The 23795-nt window shown below is 44.2% G+C and overlaps 1 protein-coding gene across 14 annotated transcripts in view; it reads right to left on the bottom strand.

Moving 5' to 3' along the window:
- LOC106578374 (TRAF2 and NCK-interacting protein kinase) overlaps positions 1 to 23795 on the bottom strand; it is a 61220-nt gene that overhangs the window by 17169 nt on the left and 20256 nt on the right. For 5 of the 14 annotated variants that reach the window (XM_045702028.2, XM_045702021.2, XM_014157099.3 and 2 more), the window contains 14 exons: positions 22647 to 22835; positions 21952 to 22287; positions 20846 to 21010; positions 19419 to 19658; positions 17336 to 17445; positions 17136 to 17251; positions 16906 to 16997; positions 16718 to 16741; positions 7015 to 7190; positions 6415 to 6517; positions 5877 to 6017; positions 1364 to 1475; positions 989 to 1165; positions 334 to 477 (listed from right to left, as the gene is read on the bottom strand). In XM_045702028.2, the coding sequence (XP_045557984.1) occupies positions 334 to 477; positions 989 to 1165; positions 1364 to 1475; positions 5877 to 6017; positions 6415 to 6517; positions 7015 to 7190; positions 16718 to 16741; positions 16906 to 16997; positions 17136 to 17251; positions 17336 to 17445; positions 19419 to 19658; positions 20846 to 21010; positions 21952 to 22287; positions 22647 to 22835 (2125 nt within the window). The remainder of the gene's footprint in view (positions 1 to 333; positions 478 to 988; positions 1166 to 1363; positions 1476 to 5876; positions 6018 to 6414; positions 6518 to 7014; positions 7191 to 16717; positions 16742 to 16905; positions 16998 to 17135; positions 17252 to 17335; positions 17446 to 19418; positions 19659 to 20845; positions 21011 to 21951; positions 22288 to 22646; positions 22836 to 23795) is intronic. The other 9 variants (XM_045702029.2, XM_014157112.3, XM_045702030.2 and 6 more) reach the window with 5 other exon arrangements.

Below are 23795 nucleotides of genomic sequence, written 5' to 3'. Positions count from 1 at the left end.
AATTTTGGACCCCATTGTGTCCCCCCTAAATGTGGAGTATGAAATAATTTTTACATAACAAATTTTTGCTATCGTTCTTTTTTTACATCCGTTATTAATGTAACTGGCCCCTCTAACAGTACAACTGGCCCCAGCTTGGCCCTCCCAGTTGAAATGGTCTAGAACCGCCACTGCCTCCAGCTCTTTAGGAAACACAAGTCTGCCTTTTGGGGCCAGACAGTTAAAACCAGTCAAAAACAGAAACACACCATACATCTTCCTCGATGGGGCCACAGAACCCTTTGTTAAAGTCTAACTGTGTTCAAGTAGCTGTCTTGCTGCAATCAGTCCTACCAGATATGGTGACCAGGACGTTGAGGCCCTCCAGAACGTCCATCTGTTGGAAGCGTCGGCGGTTGATCAGGTTATACACCTTCCCCTGACCACTGCGGTCCAGCAACATAAGACCGTTCTCTGTCCCCACCAGCAGGTTCACACCTAGACACACACACACACACACACACACAAACACACATTTTAAATACTTTATTTCAATCCACAAATCACATTACAGTCAACAACGATTCAAAGATTTCATAGGTCATGGATATATGGACACTTCTAGATACAAAAGTCATGGACATATGGACACTTCTAGATACAAAAGTCATGGATATATGGACACTTCTAGATACAAAAGTCATGGATATATGGACACTTCTAGATACAAAAGTCATGGATATATGGACACTTCTAGATACAAAAGTCATGGACATATGGACACTTCTAGATACAAAAGTCATGGATATATGGACACTTCTAGATACAAAAGTCATGGATATATGGACACTTCTAGATACAAAAGTCATGGATATATGGACACTTCTAGATACAAAAGTCATGGATATATGCACACTTCTAGATACAAAAGTCATGGATATATGGACACAGAAAGCACCTACACACACGCGTGTGCATACATATATAATGTATCTTTGAAGTGTCTTACCCCAGAGAGCAGCACACAGTATCTCAGAGTTGAAGCGCTTCTTGTATTTGCGTATTTCAGGCGTGTCACTATGAGGTCGTATGTTCGTCGGGTTCACATTGACCACACTGATCTTTCTGGCCTCGTTCAGTCTGGCCTGCTCCTGCTCCTGAAGCAGCAGCTCATTTGCAAAGAGAGCTGCAACCACAGGATAACATTATACTAATGTTCACACAACCTTTCAAACTTACAACAGGACACCCTGTACAGTATGTTCACACAACATTACAACTTTAGAGCAACATTCATGCAACCTCCTCCTTCCTAAGCAATTTACTGGCAACAAGAGCTAGAGCAAAGATGACAGAAGATTGACAAGATAACTGACTCACTCACCAGAGGCAGAGTTTTCATCATCATCATCGGTGGGGGAGGTTCCGTAGACTCGTGGATCAACGAATGGCGTGAAGGAGGAGGACTTGGAGCCACTCCCACTGCCCATGCCGTACTGCAAATCAGAGAGAGGGGGTGAGATCGGGACCTCGGAGTATTATAGGTGGGTTCAGAGTTTTCTCTGACCATCTAAACAAGAAAAACTCCAGACCCCGATTTCTGTCCTGAGGTAACAGGTTGCCAGGTGGTGAGAGTTTTCAGAATACACTTACGGGTTGCCAGAGCGGAAAGTGTGTTGAGCAACATTAGGCTTGGTTTGCCATGCAAACACACAGCATGCAGAGGAGAGAGAGCAGAGAATGTGACCAGCAAAAAAGGTAGATAATGTATGGAAGAAATGGTTATGTACTGGGTTAAACTAGGTTAGAGTGGGTTTAATTGCGAGCCAGACAGACTCAGCATCTAGATCCAAGTCAGACTTGACAGAGGGTGAGTTTTTTTTGTTTGTTTTAGTACAGGATGCAGAGAGAGCACAAGGGCACAGAGCCACAGGGCTAGGTAGCTGTAACTAGCACCCGTTGTCTCTCTCTCCTCCATGCTGCAGCGACCACCACAGAACATCAAAGTGTTTATCGCGCTGTCCGTGTTCGCACCGGACTAGTATAATCAGAGAATCTTGGAGTTCGCCAAAAAACAATAGGTTATTCTGGTTGGAAATGTTACTCTCCTGCCATGTAAAAATTACTGCCACGGCAGACTAGGACGGGATGTGGTGTTTTGTGCTCGTGCACATAATTACATAACTCGACCCCGCCAGTAAAACTAATTCCATCTGAACATGGCTCAATAGAGCCTGACCTATAGCCAGGGCCGGTCTTTGCCGTTCTGCCGACATAGGCGAGACCAAAAGATGCCACCCCTTGCAAAACTAGACTCGTCCCAGTAAGCAAAATGAAGTTGAAAAGACTAAAATAAGTATTTCCCAGACTTTGAACTTAGGTTCAATTTAGGTTCTGAATGAAAGGTGAAAAGGTATTTTCTGTATGTTTAAAATATATATTTTCCAGGATGCTGAAAAGGAATCTTTTCTGGACGTTGAAATCAGTTTCATTATTGGTTCCGAATGAAAGTTGAAAATCCTTAGAGTTGGGCCAGACCAGACCAAAAACCAATGTCTGTGGATGTGGAAATCAAGGCCGGTCCGGAACTGCGCCAAAAAAAGACGTCCAAAAAGGCAACAGAGTTGGTCTGTGCTTACGGAGGTGTAGCCTACAGTCTTGCCTGAAATTCAATTTTATGAATACCCGTCTGTGGTAAGCCTACTGTTGGTAAAACACCAAAAAACGACGTCCGGACAGGACAAAAAAAAAGACATCCAAAAGACGTCTGCTCGTGCTTACTAGAGTGTAGCCTACCATGTCGGCCCTCAATGGAATTTTATGAATGCCCATCAACGTGGCAGGCCCACCGTTTGTAAAACAGTCCATAGCATTGGCTTTATTAGTCCTGATTTCTGTAACTAATCAATCAATGGCTATTTAAGCTCTGAATATCAGCTACCCAACTTTATCAGGAGTTATTGCCTATTTCCAATATGTTTACACAGCGGGAAATGCAGAAGTATTTTCTTTTTCACTATGATCAGCTTGTCATAAAATTGACGGATACAAACTTGAAACCACCTTGCTATTATGCACATAGCAACACGGTCTAGGAAAAGGCGCTAAACATGTGTATATGACAAATACAATTTGATACTCTTTCTTCCATATCCTGTATCTGCTACATGATTTATGTTGGATCATTTTTTTTACTGAACGTTGGTGCAGCGCTGCAGAGATGTGTCTCTCCAACAGCACCCTGGAGAGGCACGCTGTGAATGAACAAGCAAAATATTTTGAGTCCCTGCCCTTGACAAAGTGGGCAATGCTTATCAAAGATCGGCATCAGCCCTCACCAAAAGAGCCCATATGTCACTGGTTGAGAGAAATTGTCATTGTTTTTGGGCAGAATTATGTGACGTTTTGTGTTGTTGTTGGATGTGTTGTTGCTGCCTAATGGGCGGGCAGGCCGTGCCTATAACATATCCCAATCACATCAATAAATTGGTTATAACAAACTCTGAACAACGTATCACATACGAACTCAAAATGGATGCAGAGGACGTGACAAATAAACTCGAAACGGGGGAATATTTTCCAGGTTGCTCAGGAGGTAAAGGGGAAGTCCAATGTGTGGAATAAATGTGACTAGTTGTGGAATATACTGGAGATCAAGAAAAAGAAGACAAGGAGCAAGCGCTGCATGCATATTATGTGTGACTAACAGGTGTTGTATAGATTACAATATCATTTTTCTGACCATTTGGAACAATGTAAACAACACTAAATAAAGTATAAGCGTACCAGAGTCTGTTAAAACATTTTTTTTGTTTTTGTTTTGTTAAGTCTTTATTACAGCAAAGACTAAACAGTAGCATTCATTCCTGAATGCAATTTCCGAAATGGAACGGTTTATTTATTGTTTAAGCTAATTATTCAAGGAGATCAAGAAAAATATGCGTTATTATTATTATAAATATTATTTTTCTAACAATTTGAAAGTGTAAACACGAAATAAATTAGAAATAATACCAGAGAGGCTGTTCTAACAAAGAAAGAAAAAAAGTAAAGCCTTTACTAGAGCGAAAATTAAAATCAGATGAATTTGTGAAATTGCTGTGTGAAGCTTGGTGCTCACGGAATCAATAGGCTATTAAACACACACTCAAACAGACAACAGAAGCAGGATCTGTCTTACTTCTGTAGATACAGTGAGGGAAAAAAGTATTTGATCCCCTGCTGATTTTGTATGTTTGCTCACTGACAAAGAAATGATCAGTCTATCATTTTAATGGTAGGTTTATTTGAACAGTGAGAGACAGAATAACAACAAAAAAATCCAGAAAAACACATGTCAAAAATGTTATAAATTGATTTGCATTTTAATGAGGGAAATAAGTATTTGACCCCCTCTCAATCAGAAAGATTTCTGGCTCCCAGGTGTCTTTTATACAGGTAACGAGCTGAGATTAGGAGCACACTTTTAAAGGGAGTGCTCCTAATCTCAGTTTGTTACCTGTATAAAAGACGCCTGTCCACAGAAGCAATCAATCAATCAGATTCCAAACTCTCCACCATGGCCAAGACCAAAGAGCTCTCCAAAGATGTCAGGGACAAGATTGTAGACCTACACAAGGCTGGAATGGGCTACAAGACCATCGCCAAGCAGCTTGGTGAGAAGGTGACAACAGTTGGTGCGATTATTCGCAAATGGAAGAAACACAAAATAACTGTCAATCTCCCTCGGCCTGGGGCTCCATGCAAGATCTCACCTCGTGGAGTTGCAATGATCATGAGAATGGTGAGGACTACACGGGAGGGTCAGCCCAGAACTACACGGGAGGGTCTTGTCAATGATCAAGGCTGCTGGGACCATAGTCACCAAGAAAACTATTGGTAACACACTACGCCGTGAAGGACTGAAATCCTGCAGCGCCCGCAAGGTTCCCCTGCTCAAGAAAGCACATATACATGCCCGTCTAAAGTTTGCCAATGAACATCTGAATGATTCAGAGGACAACTGGGTGAAAGTGTTGTGTCAGATGAGACCAAAATGGAGCTCTTTGGCATCAACTCAACTTGCCGTGTTTGGAGGAGGAGGAATGCTGCATATGACCCCAAGAACACCATCCCCACCGTCAAACATGGAGGTGGAAACATTATGCTTTGGGGGGTGTTTTTCTGCTAAGGGGACAGGACAACTTCACCGCATCAAAGGGACGATGGACGGGGCCATGTACCGTCAAATCTTGGGTGAGAACCGCCTTCCCTCAGCCAGGGCATTGAAAATGGGTCGGGGATGGGTATACCAGCACGACAATGACCCAAAACACACGGCCAAGGCAACAAAGGAGTGGCTCAAGAAGAAGCACATTAAGGTCCTGGAGTGGCCTAGCCAGTCTCCAGACCTTAATCCCATAGAAAATCTGTGGAGGGAGCTGAAGGTTCGAGTTGCCAAACGTCAGCCTCGAAACTTTAATGACTTGGAGAAGATCTGCAAAGAGGAGTGGGACAAAATCCCTCCTGAGATGTGTGCAAACCTGGTGGCCAACTACAAGAAACGTCTGACCTCTGTGATTGCCAACAAGGGTTTTGCCACCAAGTACTAAGTCATGTTTTGCAGAGGGGTCAAATACTTATTTCCCTCATTAAAATGCAAATCAATTTATAACATTTTTGACATTTACGTTTCAGAGCCATATCTCGCACTGGCTCCATGGTGTCTAAATCTACACAGGAAGCCTGTCCGACCTTAATGCAGCTGTAAGGAAGAGGGTCGGATCTGCTGGCTAGGGAGTAGGGAGGTTGTGTGTACAGGGCTAGCATGTAGGGGGTTTGTGTGTAGAGGGCTAGCAAGTAAGGGTGTAGGGTGCAAGGGCATAAGCAGTTAGGGTGTAGGGGTCTAGTGAACCTACTTTGGGGTGGCTGCGCCCAGAGCCATCACCAGGGGAGACCATGGGGGAGGGGCTTTGCTGCACCAGATCGGGCAGATTGGCGTTTCCGGGGAAACCGTTGCTGTCGGCGAGAGCGGAGTTCCGCCTCCTGTCCCCATAGGTCTGGAACAGAGAGAGAGTGAGGGCCACTCTACACACTGATCTAAGTTCAGATTAATGTATTTCCTTGTGATGGGTAGGATTTGGGAAAGGTAAGATGATTCTAGATTTGTGGTTAAGGTAAGGTTAAGGTTGGAATCTAATGGTTAAGGTTAGGTTTAGGGTTTGGAGGTTCATCTGGATCTGTGGTTAAGGGGTACGTTCTGCCGCTGATGTGGAAGGTGGGTAAACCCAAAGGATTGAAGAAGCTGAGCGACGGCTGGTGACAATGCAGAGACTCATTCTACACAGACAGACACAGACACACGCAGAGCCGAGTGCATGCCAGGATGCTGAGTTGTGTATTAAGCAAGCCGAGCGGCGCCCAGGGGTCAGGGGTTAAAAGTGAAAGGTGACTGACCTCTCTCATCATCAGGGTGCTGTCTTGGGAACTGTTGCCGTAGGAATCATTATGTCCTCCCATCACACCGTACACCTCACCACTACTCTGCCCCGCGGCCGGCCTGACACGCAACACACACATACACACACACACCGTTTAAAATACTAAAAGATGCCCTATGCAGACATCGCTCTGCCATTTCCTGGTTGCTAAAATTCTAATAGTAATTTAAGTGTATGTGGCAAAACAAGCAAGTATAGTGTAGAGAATCATTGTCCCATTTAAACCACTGAAATATGGTTTCCAGAACCAACAATATTGTATTTTCAACTGTTTGAAACTGGTGTACAAAACCCAAAGTAAAAGAAGCAAATAGTGCACATACTGTAGAACAGATCGACCGCTTTTTAGACTTGCTTTCAATGGAATTACAGATCTATAACTCACTTTTCTATGTGGATTTGGTCGGGTTGCCAAAAAGTTACATATTACAGATTTAAAATACATAGCTACAATAAAATAAATGCATAGCTAAAATGCAGATACACACTCACCCTTTCTAACACACACACACACACACACACACACACACACACACACACACACACACACACTCACATGATGCGTGGGATGTCGCTGACAGACACTGAGCCGTCGTTACTTCCTCCCTCTCCCTCCTCGTCACTCTGTGACTCGTCACTTGATGAGGAGTAGTCCGTCACCTTGACGGGTGGGCGATTAGGCTCCTCCCCCTGACGCAGGTCCCTCAGCTCCTTGGCAAGAGCCGTCAGGTCCTGTAGGTGAGGAGGTCAAAGGTCAGTAGAGGATATTATAAAAGGTCAGCACTCAAGTCATGGGTGCAGTAACAGTTGCTTTGATTTATGGGGAACAGTTTATTGGCACAACATTTTAAACATACATTTTTCAGCAGCTAACTCCTTCCTCAGAGTGTGAGGAACAATGAGGATTCAGTCAGGACGCAGTCAGGAAAGGTCACTAACAGAAGGGTTAGGGTTCTGGGAACTCAACCCTTATGGTCAGTGGTTATATCTGTTTAAGGGGAAACAGCTCCAATGCTCCCCAGTCTGCCTCTGTCACACGGCACAGGTAGAGCAAAACAGGTGAGCTAGAGGAGAGAGAGGCGTGCACAGGGCCGGATTAATGTAGGGGCTTACCGGGGCTGAAGCCCCTGGGCCCAGGCCCATGGGGGCCCAAGAGGGAAATTACGTTATTGTTTTTATTATTATAATTTTATCCAACCAAATAAGTCCGCTCTAAATGTTCAAAATGCATCAGAAAGAATAATTTAGCCACAGAGGATTTTTTATTGTTTTTTTAATAATGGTGGTTAACTTTATCACAAGCACATACAGGTATTGGTCAAAATGAAAGAAACACCAACATAAAGTGTATTAACATGAAGTGTCTTAACCTGTTATGGATAGGGGGCAGTATTTTCACGGCCGGATAAAAAAACGTACCTGATTTAATCTGTTTATTACTCCTGCCCAGAAACTAGAATATGCATATAATTGTTTGATTTGGATAGAAAACACCCTAAAGTTTCTAAAACTGTTTGAATGGTGTCTGTGAGTATAACAGAACTCATATGGCAGGACAAAACCTGAGAAGATTCCAAACAGGAAGTGCCCTCTCTGACCATTTCTTGGCCTTCTTTAGCCTCTTTATTGAAAACAGAGGATCTCTGCTGTAACGTGACACTTTCTAAGGCTCCCATAGGCTCCCAGAAGGCGCCAGAACGTTGAATGATGACTTTGCAGTCCATGGCTGAAAAACAGTAGCGCATTTGGTAAGTGGTCGATCTGAGAACAATGAGACGGGTGCGCACGTGCACATGGGAGTCCATTTTACATTTTCAGTCTTTGAACGAAAACAACGACTCCCGGTCGGAATATTATCGCTATTTTACGAGAAAAATCGCATAAAAATTGATTTTAAACAGTGTTTGACATGCTTCGAAGTACGGTAATGGAATATTTTGAATTTTTTTGTCACGAACGCACGAACAAAACGCCGCTATTTGGATATAACTATGGATTATTTGGAACCAAACCAACATTTGTTGTTGAAGTAGAAGTCCTGGGAGTGCATTCTGACGAAGAACAGCAAAGGTAATCCAATATTTCTTAAAGTAAATCTGAGTTTGGTGAGTACCAAACTTGGTGGGTGTCAAAATAGCTAGCCTGTGATGTCTGGGCTATCTACTCAGAATATTGCAAAATGTGCTTTCGCCGAAAAGCTATTTTAAAATCTGACATAGCGATTGCATAAAGGAGTTCTGTATCTATAATTCTTAAAATAATTGTTATGTATTTTGTCAACGTTTATCATGAGTAATTTAGTAAATTCACCGGAAGTTTTCGGTGGGAATACAATTTCTGAACATCACACGCCAATGTAAAAAGCTGTTTGATATAAATATGAACTTGATTGAACAAAACATGCATGTATTGTATAACATAATGTCCTAGGAGTGTCATCTGATGAAGATCATCAAAAGGTTAGTGCTGCATTTAGCTGTGTTTTGGGTTTTTGTGACATATGCTTGCTTGAAAAATGGCTGTGTGGTTATTTGTGTCCATGTACTCTCATAACATAATCTAATGTTTTGCTTTCGCTGTAAAGCCTTTTTGAAATCGGACAATGTGGTTAGATTAACGAGAGTCTTATCTTTGAAATGGTGTAAAATAGTCGTATGATTGAAATATTGAAATAATTTTATTTTTGAGGTATTTGTATTTCGCGCCACGTGATTCCACTGGCTGTTGAATAGAGTGGGACGCTAACGTCCCACCTAGCCCATAGATGTTAAACTAATGTCTGTGAGTATAACATAACTGATATGGCAGGCAAAAACCTGAGGAAAATCCATCCAGGAAGTGGGATTTTTTTGATGTGGGTATTTTCAATTGAATGCCTATAGAGTATCTAATGGGTTAGGACCCAGATTGCCGTTCCTATGGCTTCCACTAGATGTCAACAGTCTTTAGACATTGTTTCAGGCTTGTTTTCTGAAAAATGAAGAAGAATGAGACCTTTCTGTCAGTGGACAGTAGAATCATGCAGTGCTGGTTTGTGCGCGTGACCGAGTGCACGCCCTTGTTGTTTTTCCTTTCTATTGAATACGCCATTGTCCGGTTGAAATATTATCGTTTATTTAGACAATTGACAACCTGAGGAATAATTATAAACATCGTTTGACATGTTTCAATGAACTTTACCGGTATTATTAGGATGTATTCGTCTGCATGTTTTGACCGCCTTTGAGCCAGTGGATTACTGAACAAAACGCGCCAACAAAACAGAGTTTTTGGGATATAAAGAGGGACTTTATCGAACAAAATGAACATTTATTGTGTAGCTGGGACTCGTGACTGCAACCATGTGAAGATCTTTAAAGCTAAGTGATTAATTTTATTGCTATTTCTGACTTTTGTAATTCCTTTACTTGGTTGTAAAATGTTTGTATGCTTTTGTAAGCGGGGCGCTGTCCCCAGATAATAGCCTGGTATGCTTTCGCCATAAAGCCTTTTTGAAATCTGAGAAAGCGGCTGGACTAACAAGAAGTTAATCTTTAAGCCAATGTATAACACTTGTATTTTTTTATGAATGTTTATTATGACTATTTCTGTATTTTGAATTTGGCGCACTGCAATTTCACCGGATGTTGTCGAGGTGGGTCGCTAGCGGAACGCCTGCGCCAGAAAGGTTAAGAAAAGAAATTCCACAAATTCACTTTTAACAAAGCACACCTGTTAATTGAAATGCATTCCAGGTGACTACCTCATGAAGCTGGTTGAGAGAATGCCAAGAGTATGCAAAGCTGTCATCAAGGCAAAGGGTGGCTAATTTGAAGAATCTCAAATATAAAATATATTTTGATTTGTTTAACACTTTTTTGGTTACTACCCGATTCCATATGTGTTATTTCCTAGTTTTGATGTCTTCACTATTATTCTACAATGTAGAAAATAGTAAAAATTAAGAAAAACCCTTGAATGAGTAGGTGTGCCCAAACTTTTGACTGGTAATGTATATTGCCTCCTAATATTGTACAATCTGTGTCACTTCATTGACCTGGGCTATTGTTTGTTTAAATTAAAGACCAGATTGATCTCAGTTTGTCAGTGTCAGAGTAGCCACTCATTTCTGTCATTTGTGTGGTATTAAAAAATGTTCAGTCAATGTCTTCTGTAATCTCGTTAGGAAATCCTAAAAACACCTCTGCTCAATTAATAGCCTATGCCACATGGCAAACGTTAGTATGGCTTTATTTATAAAGGGTATTACTCTTCAACAGTAAATTTACCACGCATCGAATTGCATCTTGGTGCACAGACTTGTTTACACCAAATGATTTGTGTGCCGGGAAGGGGTAAAGGGGGGGGGCTATAAAAAAAAAAAAATAAGCCTCGGGGCCTATGATTTCTTAATCCGGCCCTGGGCGTGCATGTGAAAAGAGGGGACAGTGTGGATATGAGCGTGCACATGGGGATCAATAGATATCTTACCAACTCCTCCTGGATGATAGAGGGGGAGAGAAAATATAGAAAGAGAGAGAGTGAGAAAGAGAGGCAATAAGAGAGAGAAAAGGGGAGAGAGAGAGAGATGTAAGAATGAAGCTATAACTACTGCAGGGATACACAAACCTTTGTACTCTAAGAGAAAGATTTTGAGAGAGAGAGAGAGAGAGAGAGATAAGGCTGTGGCGGTTATGACATTTTGTCAGCCGTTTGTCATGCAAAAGACTGCCAGTCTTACGTTAATTGACCGTTATTTAAAAAACATGTTTAGCATTTCCATTCCTTCACGCATACAAGCCGCCGATGTGTGCCTTTGGAACATCTACATTAAAAGAAAAGTCTAATAAATGCACAAATTTGTTTATATCCCTATTAGTGAGCATTTCTCCTTTGCCAAGATAATCCATCCACCTGACAGGTGATGCATATCAAGAAGCTGATTAAACAGCACGATCATTACACAGGTGCACCTTGACTGGGAATACAGATAAACTCAGCAAAAAAAGAAACATCCTCTCACTGTCAACTGCGTTTATTTTCAGCAAACTTAACATGGGGTAAATATTTGTATGAACATAAGATTCAACAACTGAGACATAAACTGAACAAGTTCCACAGACATGTGACTAACAGAAATTGAATAATGTGTCCCTAAACAAAGGGGGGGGGGGGGGGGGGGGGTCAACATGGACAATTTCGGGAATCTTTTATTTCAGCTCATGAAACATCAGACCAACACTTTTACATGTTGCGTTTCTATTTTTGTTCAGTGTATTTCAGAAGAACAGAATATGAGTTGGTCTACTGTATGTTATCTGGCTGTGCGTTATGCCATAGGCTGTAGACTTGTTCATTTAGCTGACAAGATATGCTTATAAGTCCTGTGCCATTATTATATATTATATGATTTTATAGTAAGTAATATAATAACTTAGCTGAATAAAATAGAAAGTATAATTTCCCATTCCGGAGCGAGTGTGCATATGAAGTGGCTTTGTTGAGAGTATAAGTGATAATTTGAAACAGGTCCTATACGTTATATAGACTTATTTGCCAACTTTATTTGTGAATGATACAAACCTTAGAATATCTTAGAAATCAAAATACATATGGGCTGCATGATGCGTCTGGCTATTGATGATTTGAGAAAGTCACAAAAAAAAGCTTGCCTTCCATTCTTTGCCTCCGGCTGCTCACGCTGTTCTCTCACCAAGTGATCATATTTTCACCCATCAGACTATTCTCAATTAAATATTGTCTTTACTAATATGTAAAATTGGTTTCGATTTAGAATGGCCCATTATGAAATGGGCAGGAACAAGGACAGGGGGCAAAAAGACGACAGCAGTATGCACTCGAATAGCAAATGGAGGCCGATTTTATGGCCTGTTCGTTTTTCAATCATGCAGGCTATTCTGGTTATTTCACTCCAGGCATCAACCACTGTTGGAGGACCATGCAGCCTCTCGCTGGGCGACAAGTGATATTCCTCCCAAACTGTATGCCATGGGCTCTCCAACCCTGTTCCTGCAGCTATCTAGGGTTATCGGCTACGAAAATCCAACTGACCTTTACTCCTGAGGTGCTGACCTGTTGCACTCTCGACAACCACTGTGATTACTATTATCTGACCCTGCTGGTCATCTATGAACATCTTGGCCATGTGCTGTTATAATCTCCACCCGGCACAGCCAGAAGAGGACTGGCCACCCCTCATAGCCTGGTTCGTCTCTAGGTTTCTTCCTAGGTTCTGGCCTTTCTAGGGAGTTTTTCCTAGCCACTGTGCTTCTACACCTGCATTGCTTGCTGTTTGGGGTTTTAGGCTGGGTTTCTGTACAGCACTTTGAGATATCAGCTGATGTAAGAAGGGCTTTATAAATAAATTTGATCTAGTGCTCTATATGGCATGGGCTCTTCAACCCTGTTCCTGCAGCCATCTAGTGCTCTGTATGGCATGGGCTCTCCAACCCTGTTCCTGCAGCCATCTAGTGCTCTGTATGGCATGGGCTCTCCAACCCTGTTCCTGCAGCCATCTAGTGCTCTGTATGGCATGGGCTCTCCAACCCTGTTCCTGCAGCCATCTAGTGCTCTGTATGCCATGGGCTCTCCAACCCTGTTCCTGCAGCCATCTAGTGCTTATTTTGGGAAACCACGTGAAATATGTTGGGGAACATCAATAGTAGCATGTTTTCACAAAAAATATTTTATTAAACTGTTAACAGCTCCTCTCTCTGCACACTCGAGAACAGAATGAAGGTGAGAGGGAAGGAGATGGAAACGCACGGTGAGATATTCCGTAGTTAAAAGGTAATGGGTCAATCTATTATGAAAATACCTTATTACTAGGCTATTTAAAATGAAATACATATTGACTATAGGCTAACATTCTGTAAGCTGCCCTGTACAATCAATGAACTAAAAGCATTGCCTAGGCCTATACGTTCTCTCCCAGACTCATGGATATAAAGTTTGGAGCATAGCACAAGGTAACCAGTCCATCCAGTAAGCACACTAATAGATTCCACACTGAAAGGCGATAACTAGAATATGTTCAATTTATGAGTATAAGCTAGACCAATTATGCACCAAAGACAACTTAATTCAGCAATTTTTTCAATGTTTTTCTGCCGTGCGTAATATGCGATAGACCAGGGTTCTCCAACCTTTTCTAGCACGAGAGCTACTTTTAAAAAATTAAACATGTCGCGAGCTACTTATTGTTTTCTAGCTTTCAAATAGGCACACTCTTCTCCCCTGCAAATCTTCCTCAGCTCCTTAGTGCACTACTTTGTCTTGTACACTGTTTTCTGTCAATACACCTGGTAAAATATTGGTTAATAAACAACTCTAAGGGGGGGCCCTATATAATCTCTGTCATATTTTCCCAAATTATGTTTTCGGTTTTAATTTTCCTGGTTTTAGATTTTTATTTTACTCTCAAAATTACAATTGCTCACAGAGAAACAACGAAATTGGATGTTCTGAGTCCATAACAGCGCTTGAATCACATCAGAAGACAATTTATTGGGGGTCTGAAATAACAGATTTAGATTGAGTGTAATTCCTCTTTAATTGCACATCTAGCGAGTGAGGAATGTGCCATCTAATGTGCTGGTCTAGTGATGGTTCTGTACTGCTGCTGCTCATTTCATGGTAAAGTCTGCAAATAACATATAATATACAAATTATATAATTATGATATACTCCTGCCAATTAAGCCTACTTTACAGTTAACCTTTAATTGAGAAGGTTTTGGGGAAAGTATTTCTGTCAAACCACAAGAAGGTTATCAAATCAACTGGCTACATACAGAGCGATAGACAAACACTCGCACCACACAGACAGACAGGGGCTATGTCTTGTAAGACTATGTCTTGTATAATGGAACAATCATCATTTTAATGGGCTTGGGCTCACATATAGGCCTATGCATCAGCTCTAATATGCGTATGGGTGTTTTGAATTAATCATCACCTTTGAAAGCGCTGTCCATTTCGTTGTTATGCTTTTAAACAACATCCACAAAGACCATGTTTTTCACTCAGTTTCAACCAGTTTGAAGTCATTTATTCAGATTGATCAATCACAGTAGGAGAGGTTTTTTTTATGTACAGTACCAGTCAAATGTTTGGACACACCTACTCATTCAAGGGTTTTTCTTTATTTTTACTATTTTCTACATTGTAGAATAATAGTGAAGACATCACAACTATGAAATAACACATATGGAATCATGTAGTAACCAAAAAAGTGTTAAACAAATCAAAATATATTTTATATTTGAGATTCTTCAAAGTTGACATGATGACAACTTTACACACGCTTGGCATCATCTCAACCAGCTACAACTGGAATGATTTTCCAACAGTCTTGAATGAGTTTCAACATATGCTGATCACTTGTTGGCTGCTTTTCCAGTCCAACTCATCCCAAACCATCTCAATTAGGTTGAGGTCGGGTGATGGCGGAGGCCAGGTCATCTGATGCAGCACTCCATCACTCTCCTTCTTGGTAAAATAGCCCTTACACAGCCTGGAGGTGTGTTGGGTCATTGTCCTGTTCAAAAACAAATTATAGTCCCACTAAGCGCAAATCAGAAGGGATGGTATATCGGTGCATAATGCTGTAGTAGCCATGTTGTTTAAGTGTGCCTTGAATTCTAAATAAAATCACTGAGAGTGTTACCAGCAAAGCACACCATCACACCTCCTCCTCCATGCTTCACGGTGGGAAACACAAATGCTGAGATCATCTGTTCACCTACTCTGCATCTCACAAAGACACAACGGTTGGAACCAAAAATCTCCAATTTGGACTCATCAGACCAAAGGACAGATTTCCACCGGTCTAATGTCCATTGCTCGTGTTTCTTGGCACAAGCAAGTCTCTTCTTCTTATTGGTGTCCTTCAGTAGTGGTTTCTTTGCAGAAATTCGACCATGAAGGTCTGATTCACACAGTCTCCTCTGAACAGTTGATTGTTGAGATGTGTCTGAACTTGAACTCTGTGAAGCATTTATTTGGGCTGCAATTTCTGAGTCTGGTAACTCTAATGAACTTACCCTCTGCAGCAGAAGTAACTCTGGGACTTCCATTCCTGTGATGGTCCTCATGAGAGCCAGTTTCATCATAGCACTTGATGGTTTTTGCAAGTGCAATAGGGCTATCTTCTGTATACCAACCCTACCTTGTCACAACACAACTGATTGGCTCAAACGCATTAAGGAAAGAAATTCCACAAATTAACTTTTAAGAAGGCACACCTGTTAATTGAAATGCATTCCAGGTGACTACCTCATGAAGCTGGTTGAGAGAATGCCAAGAGTGTGCAAAGCTGTCATCAAGGCAAAGGGTGGCTATTTGAAGAATCTCAAATATATTTTAATTTGTTTAACACTTTTTTGGTTACTACATGATTCCATATGTGTTATTTCATAGTTTTGACGTCTTCACTACTATTCTACAATGTAGAAAATAGTAAAAATAAAGAAAAACCCTGGAATGAGTAGGTGTCCAAACTTTTGATTGGTACTGTATGTATGTATGTATGTATGTATGTATGTATGTATGTATGTATGTATGTATGTATGTATGTATGTATATTTCTTACCCCCTTTTTCTCAACAATTTCGTGATATCCAATTGCGATCGAATTACGATCTTGTCTCATCGCTGCAACTCCCCAATGGGTTTGGGAAAGGCGAAGGTCGAGTCATCCGTCCTCCGATACATGACCCACCAAACAGTGCTTCTTAACACCAGCCCGCTTAACCCGGAAGCCCGCTGCAACAATGTGCTGTTCAACTGACGACCGAAGTCAGCCTGCAGGCGCCCGCCCCGTCACAAGGAGTCGCTAGAACGCGATGAGCCAAGTAAAGCCCCCCACGGCCAAACCCTCCCCTAGCCCAGACGTCACTGGGCCAATTGTGCGCCGCCCTATGGGACTTCCGGTCACGGCCGGTTGTGACACAGTCTGGGATCGAACCCAGGTCTGTAGTGACGCCTCAAGCACTGCGACCGGACCATTAGGACCTGACGGTCATTAGTGAGTTGGGTACTAACAACGCATGTCCTGAGTGCAAAAGAGGAGATTACCGTGACTCAATTTTACTGCAGTCATGACTCATGACTGCCGGTATGGTGGTAATACGGTCACCGCAACAGCCCTAGATGGGGGGGTGGAGAGTGAGTAAATACCTGAGTGAGTGAATGAGTGAAAGAGCTAGGAAGTGAATGGGTGAGAGAGATGGAGAAAGGGTGAGGAGAAATGCCACTAACCTCATCTACAGCTCTCTTATAGCTCTAAAGAGGTTGGAGAGAAATGCAGAGAGAGGAAAGAGGAGGGAGAGAATAAAAAAGGAATGTGGGAGGGACAGAGACGAGAGAAGATGAGAGAGATGAGACACGTATTGGTTAGTTCAGAGAAGAGAATGGGTTGTGTTTTTTCTCTGTGTGTCTGCACTTACCGCGGGCCTGCTAGGTCGTGTCAGCGTCACATCTCTGTTTTCTTCTTTGGTCTCCTGGGCCGGTGCCCCAGAACCCTCCGCTTGATTTGCACCTGTCAACCGATCACATTCTGCTCACTAAATAGTCAACAAATCACATCTTCTCTCTGACTGTATAGTGTTAAGGGTTGAAATATTTATAGTAACACACATGGGAATCTGTGTGTGGTGGTGTGTGTGTGTGTGTGTACCTCTTTCGTTGCTGCCCCCCTTGGAGGAAGGGGTAGAGGAGCTGGAGGAGCTGCCACTGCTCTTCCTCTTCAGGGGAGTTTCCATTGGGACATCAGTCCTCCGCAGGTCTGGGTTACTACAGCAACACACACAAACAACATTAAACTGCCTGATTCACAAAGGAACATGGAGTGTGTGTATAGTATATATGTCTGTGTACCTGGCCCGTATCAGGTGTGCTCCAGCTTTAGGAGCAAGGCCCCCAGGTCCGTTCCCAGGAGAGTTCTTCCTGACCAGGGCTGGAGAGATAGACGTGGTCCTCTGGGGCACCTACACACACACACACACACACACACACCCACACACACACACACACACACACACACACACACACATTTGTTTTACTATCCTTGTGAGGACCAAACAATTGATTCTCCTTCAAAACCCTATTTTCTCTAACCCCTAACCCTAATTCTAATCCTGAAATAGCCTTTTTCTTGTGGGGACCGGCAAAATTTGTCTGAATTTTACTTGTTTTACTATCCTTGTGAGGACTTCTAGTCCCCACAACGATAGTAATTTTTTTTTTTTTAAACACACACAGAGACAACCAATAAAAATCAGTTAGAAAAGGTCTAAGTGGGACACAGAGTGTCTGAGTAGATCATATACTGTATTCTCAATCGCACACTAAGTTTGCTAAACTGTATGTACAGTTGAAGTCAGAAGTTTACATACACCTTAGCCAAATACATTTAAACTCAGTTTTTCACAATTCCTGACATTTAATCAGAGTAAAAATTCCCTGTCTTAGGTCAGTTAGGATCACCACTTTATTTGAAGAATGTGAAATGTCAGAATAATAGTAGAGAGAATGATTTATTTCAGCTTTTCATATCTTTCATCACATTCCCAGTGGGTCAGAAGTTTACATACACTCAAATAGTATTTGGTAGCATTGCCTTAAGTTGTTTAACTTGGGGTAAAGCGTATCAGGTAGCCTTCCACAAGCTTCCCACAATAAGTTGGGTGAATGTTGGCCCATTCCTCCTGACAGAGCTGGTGTAACTGAGTCAGGTTTGTTGGCCTGCTTGCTTGCACACGCTTTTTCAGTTCTGCCCACAAATGTTCTATGGGATTGAGGTCAGGGCTTTGTGATGGCCACTCCAATACCATGACTTTGTTGTCCTTAAGCCATTTTGCCACAAATTTGGAAGTATGCTTGGGGTCATTGTCCATTTGCAACCAAGCTCTAACTTCCTGACTGATGTCTTGAAATGTTGCTTCAATATATCCATATAATTCTACTCCCTCATGATGCCATCTATTTTGTGAAGTGCACCAGTACCTCCTGCAGCAAAGCACCCCCACAACATGATGCTGCCACAGCCGTAGTTCGCGGTAGGGATGGTGTTCCTCGGCTTGCAAGCCTCCCACTTTTTCCTTCAAATATAACGATGGTCATTATGGCCAAACAGTTCTATTTTTGTTTCATCAGACCAGAGGACATTTCTCCAAAAAGTATGATCTTTGTCCCCATGTGCAGTTGCAAACCGTAGTCTGGCTTTTTTATGGCGGTATTGGAGCAGTGGCTTCTTCCATGCTGAGAGGCCTTTCAGGTTACGTCGATATAGGACTCGTTTTACTGTGGATATAGATACTTTTGTACCCGTTTCCTCCAGCATCTTCACAAGGCCCTTCGCTGTTGTTCTGGGATTGATTTGCACTTTTCACACCAAAGTACGTTCATCTCTAGGAGACAGAACGCGTCTCCTTCCTGAGCGGTATGATGGCTGCGTGGACCCATGGTGTTAAATACTTGCATACTATTGTTTGTACAGATGAACGTGATACCTTCAGCCATTTGGAAATTGCTTCCAAGGATGAACCAGACTTGTGGAGGTCTACAATTTTTTTTTCTGAGGTCTTGGCTGATTTCTTTAGATTTTCCCATGATGTCAAGCAAAGAGGCACTGAGTTTGAAGGTAGGCCTTGAAATACATCCACAGGAACACCTCCAATTGACTCAAATTATGTCAATTAGCCTATCAGAAGCTTCTAAAGCTATGACATCATTTTCTGGAATTTTCCGAGCTGTTTAAAGGCACAGTTGACTTAGTGTATGTAAACTTCTGACCCACTGGAATTGTGATACAGTGAAAAGTGAAATAATCTGTCTAAACAATTGTTGGAAAAATTACTTGTGTCATGCACAAAGTAGATGTCCTAACAATCGTAAGGGGCCCCAAAAGTTCTGAGACATTGCATTCCAGCCACAGACAAACAGACATTGTCATGCAGACCTTAGGAGGTAGGTCTAGGTCCGTTCGTAGCCAGGAGCTGCGGTCCAGTTTGTCAAGGGGGGGAGCGAGGCGGGGGAGAGGTATAGAAGGAGGGGTGTCTGAGGTAGGGTCAGAGTTCTGGCGGGGCATGGGGGGGCGGCCGGAGGATGGGGAGGGGGACAGGCCTGTGACCCCTGAAGGGTCGTGGAGAGACTGGGACCCAGACAGACCATGGGACTTCACCTGCACCAGGTGGGCCATCTGACAAGACCAGACCAGGACCAGACCATAAAAGACCAGAGGAGCAGGATCATAGATCAGCACCAGGCAGGTAGAGGAGCAGGATCATACATCAGGACCAGGCAGTAGAGGAGCAGGATCATACATCAGCACCAGGCAGGTAGAGGAGCAGGATCATACATCAGCACCAGGCAGGTAGAGGAGCAGGATCATACATCAGCACCAGGCAGGTAGAGGAGCAGGATCATACATCAGCACCAGGCAGGTAGAGGAGCAGGATCATACATCAGCACCAGGCAGGTAGAGGAGCAGGATCATACATCAGCACCAGGCAGGTAGAGGAGCAGGATCATACATCAGGACCAGGCAGATAGAGGAGCAGGATCATACATCAGGACCAGGCAGATAGAGGAGCAGGATCATACATCAGGACCAGGCAGGTAGAGGAGCAGGTGTAGAGGAGGAAAAGAGGAGGAGCCGGAGGAGAGGGGAAGGAGGTGAGGAAAGTAGAGGGGGAGAGGAGAGGGGAAGGAGGTAAGTATTGGGGGAGGGGAGAGGGGAAGGAGGTAAGTAAAGTAGAGGGGGAGGGGAGAGGGGAAAGAGGTGAGGAAAGTAGAGGGGGAGGGGAGAGGGGAAGGAGGTAAGTATTGGGGGAGGGGAGAGGGGAAGGAGGTAAGTAAAGTAGAGGGGGAGGGGAGAGGGGAAAGAGGTGAGGAAAGTAGAGGGGGAGGGGAGAGGGGAAGGAGGTGAGGAAAGTAGAGGGGGAGAGGGGAAGGAGGTAAGGAAAGTAGAGGGGGGGAGGGGAAGGAGGTGAGGAAAGTAGAGGGGAAGGAGGTAAGGAATGTAGAGGGGGAGGGGAGAGGGGAAGGAGGGGAGGAAAGTAGAGGGGGAGGGGAAGGAGGTGAGGAAAGTAGAGGGGAGGGGAAGGAGGTGAGGAAAGTAGAGGGGGAGGGGAGAGGGGAAGGAGGTAAGGAAAGTAGAGGGGGAGGGTAGAGGGGAAGAAGGTGAGGAAAGTAGAGGGGGAGGGGAGAGGGGAAGGAGGTAAGGAAAGTTGAGGGGGAGGGGAGAGGGGAAGGAGGTAAGGAAAGTAGAGGGGGAGGGAAAGGAAAAATGAAAGGAGGAGAAACAAACATCATAAAGGGTAAACGTGCACCTACATATACTGTACACATGCACCCACACACGCCCACTCCCCCACACACACACACCTGTGGTTCTACGGGGCGGTGCATGGGGGGTGTTCGGGCCTGCTGTATGCCCCCGCTGCTGAACGACTCTGAGCGGGGGGGCAGGGATGGATCAGAGATACGGTTGGACACTTTATGTTGCAGCGCTGGAGAACTCTGTCTGTTCAGCTTGGAACGCTCTTCCACCTGCCACACACACACACACACCCGCACATACAAGCGCACACAAAGTTAGAGCACAATCATTTATATTGGCCGTCAGTGACAGATTTATCAATGTATGTTTGTGTGTCTTGTGTGACGTGTGTCAAACCTCCAGTTTCCCTCAGAGCCGTTACCATGGAGGACAAGCCCAGAGACAAACTTGACTACAGTGTGCATGTGTGTGTGTACGTGCCGGTGTATGTGTGTGTGTGTGTGTGTGCCGGTGTATGTGTGTCCATAGGGAAGCAGATACACCCATGTGTGTTGAGACAGATATAGCCACGGCTGGCCTACATCAGCCCACAGTGGCCACTGGGGGGCAAGCCTGGTGGTGTGTGGCCACAAGGGGGCAAGCCTGGTGGCGTGTGGCCTGGATCAGGCTAAATCAGGAGCTGCAGTGTGTCCCTGGGAGAAGCCTGGTGCCTGAACATGAAGCAGACTAAAACATTCCGTTTGAAGAGCTGAGATTCTGAAGGAGACCGATCAGTCGGGTGTAAAGACTAGAGGAAGAGCGAGATGGGAGGAAGGGGTTCATAGCACAGTTACAGACGATAATCTAGAAATGACAAGTCTGTTAGTCTCTGAAAGTACATCTATGACCATTCTAAAAGATGCCAGGCACCATTCCAGAACATAGGGGTAAAAAAGTTGTTCTAGAAAACACCAGCCACCATTCTAGAACATAGAACATTCCAGGCAAGGTTTTTTCAGGAGTCCATCTCCTGGTGCAAGGGAAGAGAAAATTGTTAATAGGGACAGGAAAGTCACGTCCAGAAGAAAGGAGGGAAGGAAAAGAAGGAGGGAAGGAAAAGAGAGAGCTTCCCCAGACACACCAGTCGAGTAATGTTAGTCCACCTCTGGAGAGAGAGAGGGGGAGGAAGTGTGTTAGACAAACAGGAAGTGGGTATGTCTCCCTGACTGACCAGTCGACCTGGACTCCTCCCCCTAGACTCCTGGACTCTTCCCTCAGGGCTCCTCCTTCTGGCCTCAGGATGATGCAGGATTGGATAAGGGAAGTCAGGGGCAGGATCAGAGGCGCAGGACACACGTATACACGGAACAGTCACATTATTGCCTTCAAATTGGAGGAGCCTCTCCTTGGAGTGACTTGATTGGGCAGGGTAGGAGGGGGGGCGGGAGCGGGGTTTGTAACCAGGGAGCAGGAGGAGGTGTGATAGGCTGGTGTCTCCAGGCAGGTTAAAGGAGTGGTGCTTCTTGGGAGGTATACGAGGGGAGTTACTCTGGGCTCGACGCATCACCTAGAGACAGGGGGCGCCATACAGAACATCACACACACATACAGGTGGACATACTGTCAGTTCACACACACATTACCATGGCAGAACCCGAAGAAGACGTTTCAAACACATAAACCAGTAGAGGATCTGTCCATGACGGAGACGCTGTGTGTCTGAGTAAGAGAGAGACGTTGTCAGATATCTTAACGTTCAGACATAGCAATGCTACAGGGCTCCGATTCTTCAGAAAACATCAATCCTGCTTTTGGAAGCGAGAAAGAGAGATCATCGTAGGAGACGATGTCAATGTTGCAAAGTACACTGCTGGTGCAACCACATGAACTGAACCCGTGCACAAGTGCTGTGTGTATCAACAGTACCTCCTTGGCCCAGGCAGGTTTGTCGTTATTGGGGGCTGTGTCTTTGTAGTGGTACAGCTGTTTGTTGTCTTGTGGCCGTGGCTCCTGCTGCTGCTGCTGTAAGGACACCAGGTAGGCTCTCTCCTGCTGCAGCTGTCTCTGGAGACGCTCAGCCTGCCGCTGCTCCTCCATCTGCTTACGCTTGTACTCCTGTAGATACACACACACACACGGTTTACAAGGAGAGGAACGCAACGACACAATGTATATGCTGGCGCCACAAGAGAGCTATGGGGTTGTTGTGGAGGCTACACGGAGATGTGGAGTAGGAGTAGAGAGCTATGGGGTTGTTGTGGAGGCTACACGGAGATGTGGAGTAGGAGTAGAGAGCTATGGGGTTGTTGTGGAGGCTACACGGAGATGTGGAGTAGGAGTAGAGAGCTATGGGGTTGTTGTGGAGGCTACACGGAGATGTGGAGTAGGAGTAGAGAGCTATGGGGTTGTTGTGGAGGCTACACGGAGATGTGGAGTAGGAGTAGAGAGCTATGGGGTTGTTGTGGGGGCTACACGGAGATGTGGAGTAGGAGTAGAGAGCTATGGGGTTGTTGTGGAGGCTACACGGAGATGTGGAGTAGGAGTAGAGAGCTATGGGGTTGTTGTGGAGGCTACACGGAGATGTGGAGTAGGAGTAGAGAGCTATGGGGTTGTTGTGGAGGCTACACGGAGATGTGGAGTAGGAGTAGAGAGCTATGGGGTTGTTGTGGAGGCTACACGGAGATGTGGAGTAGGAGTAGAGAGCTATGGGGTTGTTGTGGAGGCTACACGGAGATGTGGAGTAGGAGTAGAGAGCTATGGGGTTGTTGTGGAGGCTACACGGAGATGTGGAGTAGGAGTAGAGAGCTATGGGGTTGTTGTGGAGGCTACACGGAGATGTGGAGTAGGAGTAGAGAGCTATGGGGTTGTTGTGGAGGCTACACGGAGATGTGGAGTAGTAGAGAGCTATGGGGTTGTTGTGGAGGCTACACGGAGATGTGGAGTAGGAGTAGAGAGCTATGGGGTTGTTGTGGAGGCTACACGGAGATGTGGAGTAGGAGTAGAGAGCTATGGGGTTGTTGTGGAGGCTACACGGAGATGTGGAGTAGGAGTAGAGAGCTATGGGGTTGTTGTGGA

The sequence above is a fragment of the Salmo salar genome, chromosome 19 (assembly GCF_965601325.2).
Source record: "Salmo salar chromosome 19, fSalSal1, whole genome shotgun sequence".
Classification (NCBI taxonomy): Eukaryota; Metazoa; Chordata; class Actinopteri; order Salmoniformes; family Salmonidae; genus Salmo; species Salmo salar.
The sequence above is the reverse complement of the archived record's forward strand: the minus strand, read 5'-3'. Positions and strand labels throughout refer to the sequence as shown.